We start from the raw sequence: 8,066 nt of genomic DNA, 5'->3' as shown, positions 1-8,066 counted from the left end.
AAAAGGTAAGGCTAGGTTGTTCAACAAAAAGCATATTTTCAAAGGTATTTTTAATTCTTTTGTCTTGTTGAATGACCTTGTGGGAAGGAACACTCTTCTCCCACGCCTTTTGTTCCCTAAGAGTCCTCTCTTTTTCTATTTTTCTTTTCTCTTCATCCCTCTTTTGTTTCATTTGTATTTGATTTCTTACCACTTGGGAATGTGGTAAAGGATTAAGTACAAACTTCTTGTGCTCATGGGTGAAGGAAATCTCGTTAGTTAGACCATCATGCAAGGTTTTCTTATCAAATTACCATGGTCTACCTAATAAGATATGACAAGCTTCCATAGGTACTACATCACATAAAACTTTGTCTTTGTAGTTACCTATAGAAAACTTGATTTCCACTTGTTTATCTACACTTAGTTCCCCATTCTCATTGATCCATTGTAACTTGTAAGGTTTGGGATGAGGAACTACTTGTAGATTTAGTTTCTCAACCATCTTAGTGCTATAGCAATTGCAGCATGATCCACTATCCACAATGAAAGAGCATATATTTTCTAAAACATTGCATCTTGTATAAAAGATGTTCTCTCGTTGTGTTTCTATGGATGCACTAGGTTGATTGTTGAAGGTTCTTTGAATCATCAATAAGTCCCCCTCTAAAGGATTTACCATCTCACCATCCCCCTTCCTCTTCTTTTTCACTAGGCTCATCCTCACCACTAGTATATTCATTTTTACCTTTTAAGAACAAAGATCTTTGGTTTGGACATTGTGCTTGCACATGTCCTCTTCCAAAGCATTTAAAGCATTAGGTGTCCTTAACTCGAATGGGTGAAGTGAAGGTATCCTTTACTAAAGGTTTGGTAGTTTCTTTTGGTTCCTCTTTAGATGAACTACCCTCCCTTTTATAATCTTTCTTGGGATAAGAGTTAGGATATGAACCTACTCTTTGACTTGAAGCTTTTCTTAAATTTTGTTGTTCAACTTTAATGCAAAGTTGAACCAAATCATTCAAGTCTTGATAGGGGAGAAGTTCAACCTTATCCCTTATCTCAAGATTGAGCCCACTTAGGAACCTTTCTATGGTGGTGACCTCTTCCTCTCTAACAGAGGCTCTCATCTTGTAAAGCTCCATTTTTTGCCTATACTCTTCCACACTCATATTTCTTTGTTGGAGTCTTTGGAGCTTGTCCATTAACTCCTTATTGTAGTAGGAAGGTATGTGGCAACGTCTTATGACTCCCCTAAGGTCATTCCAATATTCTATGGGAGGCTCCCTATGAAGACGTCTATCTCTCTCTAGAGAGGTCCACCAATACATGGCATTTCCTTGAAAGCTAAGGGTGGCTAAGGGTACTTTCCTTTCTTCACTCACCCTATGGCAAGCAAAAAGTTGCTCTACCTTCATCTCCCAATCTAGGTATACTTCTACATCTTCTTTACCATAGAAATGAGGTAGATCTACCCTATCCTCCCTTGGGCTTTCTTGCTCTCTTCTTCTACTTCTCCTAGGGGGTGGTTGATAGTAATCATTGATTCTAAGACTTTCCTCCCCTAGAGAATCATGATCTTTGGAGTTAGATGCATGCGTATGTGATTTTTTTGATTTTTGAGAATTCTCATCCTTTGCTTTAGTCAATTCATTGATTTTGGCTTCATTCTCCAATTGTCTATATGAAATTAATTGAACATCCTTGGAAAGTTGTCTAAAAAGAGATTTTAAGGACTTCACATCATTTTCAATAGATTTAGAGGAGTGAGAAGACATGACTAAAACTTTGTGTTTAGAAATGCTTTACTTTAAGAAGGAAGAGGAAAGTTAATGAACGTAGTTTTCCAGGTAAGAGAGGTGAGTCACAAAGGACTACTTAAATACCAAGTCTTGCCTTAGCCAAAAACTATCCCTCAAAATCTTCACACAATTCTTTCTTTAGGTAAATCACTTAGAACACAATGAGGACGGAGAAATCAAATTTTATGCAAGAAAACAATGCAAAGCTATCTAACAACTACAACAATTTATCAAAGCTTTAAAAAAAGATAAGCATAAGCAAATTAAAGCAAGATTAAGCAAAAAAAATGACGTAAGGAAAAACTAGCTAAAACAATTAACAAAGGCTAACCTAGAAAGCTTAAACTAGTCGTTCCTAGGTGAGGCTTCTTAGACACTTTGAGCCTTAGAAGACACACTCACCGTCTAATTCGTGATTAATCCACTAATTAACAAGAGTAAAATGTAATTACAATTCAAGAAATGCAAAGAAATTAAATTGCACAAATTAAATTTCAGCAAGGCACTCCTTTGACTTGTTGTTACTCTTCTTTGTTGTGTCCTTCAAAGTGTATGGTGTATTTTGGTATTTGTGTTTGTTGCTGCCCCTTGCCTTGATCCTCTTATGGTTTAAGCAATTAAATTCTCCAAAACAGTACCTACCAGGTAGAGTTAGACTCTCCTCAAGTCAATTCCCACTCAACAAGCACCAATTGATATTTATCCACCAACAATTTTAGAGGTCAAGAAAAGAAAGCAGGAAACAATTAAAATTTAAAAACATCACCACTGCAATTGGATTTAATAATGTGACACAACTAGAAAGAGTTCAGAATGAAATTGGACAAGCAAATAAAATAGGCACTCAATAAAGGATGGCACACAAAAGGAACCTAAAGATTGGCACTAGATTTGATTTGAAAAACCAAAACAGCACTACTGAAAATATTGTGGTTCAGAAAGCCTGACTTCAATGATTTATGCTGAGCTGGCTATTTTTTATTTTCTTCTGAAAATTTAAACACAAAAAATTCAGTTTCTTAACAAACATTTGGCGTTGGTTTCACTCCAAGAACATGCACCAATTAATTGTGATAATTTTTCTAAAATCAGTGTCCAATTACCGCCAGTTGTAGCGCCAGAATGCATACTTTTTTGTGTGATTTATCTTTTTTTCTTTTTTTTTCTATTTTGCTTTTTCAACTGATTCTTTTTGCCTTCTTTTGCTAACACTTCAATCCATCGAAATCCAGAATCTCATAATTTTCTTTTGACGTATTTAATTTTCATAAAACAAAACAGCCAGAACAGAATTTGTTAAAACAGAGGATTCTAAATTTGGAATTAAAAACAGAATGAGATACTTCAAAAACACAATGGAATAAATGTGATGGAATTTGTATGGATCTAACATACAAATATGAACTCAAACTAAAAGGAAAAATGCACCAAAGGATCAAATCAAAACAGAATTCAGATTAAGCACTCAAATCAAAACAAGAAACAAATGAATCAAGAAAAGTACTACTAAGATTTGTTGACAAATTTGGAATCACATGACTAGACAAAACTTATAGATTCAGAAAATAAAATGACTCAAACACATCAATGAACCAAATAGAAATTCAAGCAAGACTCAAATATCCTAAAATAAAAACAACAACACAATTCACCATAGAATCCTACACAAAATTGAAAATAAGGTGCTCAAGAACAAATTGAACAATTTCTACTGATTGAAATGCTTAGAATAGCATCTAAATCAAATTAAAAATGTAAAAACAACAAGACAACATGAACACAAGATGAACAACATGAAGATAAGAAGAACTCAAGCAGAAAAATACAAAGAGACACTTATCTCTTGAAGACCATAGCTCTAGATACCTAATGATGGCATTGAGCTCTTCTCCTTGCGGTTTTTGTGGTGGTTTTGGCGGAAGCTTCAATGGATTGAGGTGGAACGAGGCTCTCCTAAGAGTTGTGGCAGCCTTGGAGGTGCATGAAGAGTAGGAGAGTGAGAGAGGTTCGGCCAACTCTCTTTGTAGGTGAAAGGTTTGAAGATTAGAGACCTAAATCTAAAGAGATTTTAGGCAAGGGAGTAAGAATGGCACATTTTGGCAGCATTTCATTACTCAAATTAATCTTACAAAATGAGAGCCAAGCACCTCAATTTATAGTGTTTAGAGGGCTGGAAATTCAAAAGAAAGTGGAGGGAAATTCAAATGAATTCCCTCCCAAAAGTGGAGCCTAAATGAGCACATAGGGAGGGGTGTGTCTAGTTTGTATGCTCACCCCCTCCATGGGCTTTCTAGACCGGCCTTGGTAAATTTAGAGGTTTTTTTAGAAACTCTAAGTTTACCTAGGTTGGTGTTTTAGGTGCCAAAATTAATTCTAAGAAAAATTACAAATAAAGTTCCTATGCTAATTTTGACAAGAAATTAAAGTCTACTACACTAGAGTTTATGGCATTTGAACATGTAAAAGAACGTCTTCTTGGATCCTCTTGGCCATAACTCTAGGGTTGGCCCAAATCTACCATTTGGTGGGCTTGCATGTGGGCTTGTACTTGGGCCTCTTCCATCATTACGTACCTAATTAGAATGCTTGTGAGTGGAGGATTGAATCTTTGAAAATTAAATGAGTATAAGTTATTGTCTTTTGTTGGGTTTTGTATAGAGATGAAACTATTGACCATTATGAGACATATAAAACACACTTTAATTAAATAGATGATTCTAACACTATATTCCTAGATTTGCATATGCGCATACTATCACCCCTAACAATAGACACTTGATAAAGCATGAAATTTTTCTCTCCCTTGGGTCATGTTTATGGTTCAAATGCTGTAGGAATTTAAAAATTCTTTATCCTTCAATGGCTTTAGAATGTGCGGTGACATGTTTTTCACAACTCCAAATTTTGGTATCACTATAGTTCGATTCACAACCATTCAAAGTTGTGCGATATTCCAATATAGAGAAAACCCTGGTTGATATTAAACACCTTGCTTTCAATGTCATAATAAGGAGCAAAGTACATTTCAAAGAAAAAGTGTTATTTAAGTCATCCCAAATTTCTTTTGCAAAGGACTAAGACATATAATTTGGACTTACTCAGGAACCACAAAATGCCACATACAATGTGGTATGACCTTGATCATTATTTTAGAATTCCTTAAATGTACTGGCTCCACTGCAAATAATTTTTAGCCATAGGGATGCACCATATTTGAAAGATCAGTAAAATCCACATGACGGATGCAAGCATGCTTGTAGTAGCGATGGTAGCAGATTAATGCCATTGATCAGATTAGGGCATATGAGTTGCATGTGCCAACACCAATACTGGTGCATGATGTTTTTGTAGGTGACACTAGTGCAGAAAGGAAAAAAAAGGGGCCTTATTAAGTGTGGTTTTACAAACAAACGCACTCGTACAAAACGCGGTGACATTTTTTAAATTAAATTCATTTACAAATGCGGCTATTTGTAACAACCGCACTCGTAAATCAAGCGCTTTGATTTATGAGGGCGGCTATAGTAACAACCACACTCGTAAATCAAACCTTTGATTTACAAGGGCGGCTATTACAAATAGCCGCATTTGTAAATCAAAGCAATTGATTTACGAGTGCGGCTTTTATTATAGCCGCACTTGTAAATCAAAGCGCTTGATTTACGAGTGCGGCTGTTACAAATAGCCGCCCTCGTAAATCTTTTTTTACCCTAAACCACTTCAGAAGAGTGCCATTCACTACTCTTTCTTTCTCTAGAAGCGTTTCGCCATTCACTGTGCTCTCATTTGCACTTCGCGTTCCTCTGTTCTTGAAGCTTTTGTGCCTTCATGGTAAGTTTGTGAGCTCTCTTTCTTCTTCACCAATGTATTTTTCAATCATACAACGTTATATATATTGTTCATATTGTTGCATTGCCTTCATTGATACTGTTGCATTGCCTTCGTAGGTTTCTTTCTTCTAGCTTGTGTGCTCCGTCGCTGCTTCCGCGTCCACTGCCTCGTCCGCTGCCACCGCAGTGCCACCTTGGGAACGTTACCTTCACACACAAGGTTGGTTGTATTTTTTGAATTTTTTTTAATGTTATGATTTTTTTTATGTATTATAATTTTTACTTTTTAAAATTTATATTATTTAGTGTTGATTTAAATTTAAATTTAAATTATGTTAGTTGTTAGTATAGAATAGAATTATCGTGCTTGTATTGAGTCTGAGGGTGTTCCACCCTCGACAATTGATACGTGTTGGTATGAGTCAGGGGGTGTTCGACCCTCAGCAAACGCGTTAGGTAGAACATTGATTAAAAATTACTTGCATGACTATTTCAGAATAGAATGGATCGAAATTGGATTAATTATCTTCGCATAAGTGATGAGTACGAAAGAGGGGTAGAAGAATTTATACAATTTGCACAACGTAACGCGATTAATAGTGGTCATGATGGAGCAAAGATCAGGTGTCCGTGCGTTAACTGTTTAAATGGAAGGATACTAGATGTTAAGATAATGAGGGAACACCTTCTATGTGATGGGTTTCTTCGATCTTATAAAACTTGATATGGCATGGTGAATTGTTAAATTTACAACGTGTTTCCGTAATTGAAGAATATTTGGGGTCCACCATGGATGATGTAGTACATGGTGATGTAGATGATGATCGATTGAAGGACATGATTCGTAATGTGGGAGTTGAGTCTTTTGCAGAAGCGCATGGATATGGAAGTATGTCAAGCGATGCAGAGACTTCATTGTATCCTGGATCAACTGACTTCACACGGTTGTCGACGGTGTTAAGATTGATGAATTTGAAGGCAATAAATGGATGGACTGATAAAAGCTTCACGGAATTGCTTCAGTTGTTGAAGGATATGCTTCCAGAGGGAAATACTCTACCTAATAGTAATTATGAGGCCAAAAAGATTCTTTGTCCAATGGGTATGGAGTATAAAAAGATACATGCATGTCCTAATGATTGTATATTATACCGGAAAGATTTTGAATTGTTGAAAAGTTGTCCAAGGTGTGGGTTATCACGTTTTAAGTTGAAACAAAAAGATGATGATACTATTGAAGATATAAAAAAGCATGGACCCCGAATGAAGGTTATGGGGTATCTTCCCATCATTCCAAGGATGAAGCGTTTGTTTGCAAACCTAGACGATGATAAGAATCTTAGATGGCATGTAGATGAGAGGAAATGTGATGGCATGTACCGACATCCAGCTGATTCTATTCAGTGGAAGAAATTTGATGATGAGTTTCCAGAGTTTGGTAAAGAATTAATAAATATCCGACTTGGTTTAGCTACAGACGGAATGAATCCGTTTGGTAATATGAATACAAATCACAGTTCATGGCTTGTTTTACTAGTTATTTACAACTTACCTCCTGGATTATGCATGAAGCGAAAATGCATGATGTTGTCTATGATGATATCCGGTCCGAAACAGTCAGGGAATGATATAGATGTTTATCTAAGTCCCCTAATTGAATATTTGAAGTTAATGTGGGACCAAGGTTTTGAAGTATTTGACGGATTTGCTAATGAAACTTTCAAGCTTCATGCCATGTTATTTTGCACCATCAATGACTTTCCAGCATATGGTAACTTATCAGGTTATAGTGTTAAGGGTCATAAAGCATGTCCAATATGTGAAGAAGACATTGCTTCTCAACAGTTGAAACATGGAAGGAAGATAGTATATCTTCGGCATCGAAGGTTTCTTAGAAGTCATCATCCTTACCGGAGGTTGAATAAAGCCTTTAATGGACACCAAGAGGCTAGTGGTCCACCAATTCCATTAACTGGTGTTGAGGTTTACAAAAAGGTAAATAACATAGACCACACCTTCGGTAAGTCAAACAAAAAGTCATCTGTGACAAACATTTGGAAGAAGAAATCAATCTTCTTTGATCTTCCGTACTGGTCGAGGTTAGAAGTCAGACATTGTATAGATGTAATGCATGTTGAGAAGAATGTGTGTGATAACTTAATTGGTACACTTCTTGATGGAGAAGTGCCTTCATTGTTTGTAGAATTATTTGTGATTGGTGGAAGCTTCATGGAGTGAAAACGAAACAAGATCCTCCTAGGAGCTATGGTGACCTTGAAGGTGCATGAAAGGTAGGGATTGAGAGTGGTGATACCAACTCTCTTTGGTAAGGGGGATTTGTGAAGATCAATAGCCTAACCTAAGAGGTTTTTGGGCAAGAAGTGAAATTGGCACAATTTGGTAGCAATTCACTAAGTATATTAATCTTGTAAAACTAAGAGCCAAGGCACTCCTT

General features: G+C 36.3%; 1 protein-coding gene across 1 annotated transcript; it reads right to left on the bottom strand.

Moving 5' to 3' along the window:
* Positions 1 to 797: 797 nt before the first annotated feature.
* On the bottom strand, positions 798 to 1,757 carry LOC137815779 (uncharacterized). The gene has a single exon (XM_068618892.1). The coding sequence runs from the start codon at positions 1,755 to 1,757 to the stop codon at positions 798 to 800; it is 960 nt and encodes a 319-aa protein (XP_068474993.1).
* Positions 1,758 to 8,066: the final 6,309 nt, after the last annotated feature.

This window comes from Phaseolus vulgaris, chromosome 1, assembly GCF_000499845.2.
Source record: "Phaseolus vulgaris cultivar G19833 chromosome 1, P. vulgaris v2.0, whole genome shotgun sequence".
NCBI classification, from domain to species: domain Eukaryota; kingdom Viridiplantae; phylum Streptophyta; class Magnoliopsida; order Fabales; family Fabaceae; genus Phaseolus; species Phaseolus vulgaris.
This window is presented reverse-complemented; position numbering and strand designations above follow the sequence as displayed.

What these genes read in the sequence shown, in the direction of transcription:
- LOC137815779 (XM_068618892.1), bottom strand. Translation starts at nt 1,757, where the DNA reads ATGTCTTCTCACTCCTCTAAATCTATTGAAAATGATGTGAAGTCCTTA.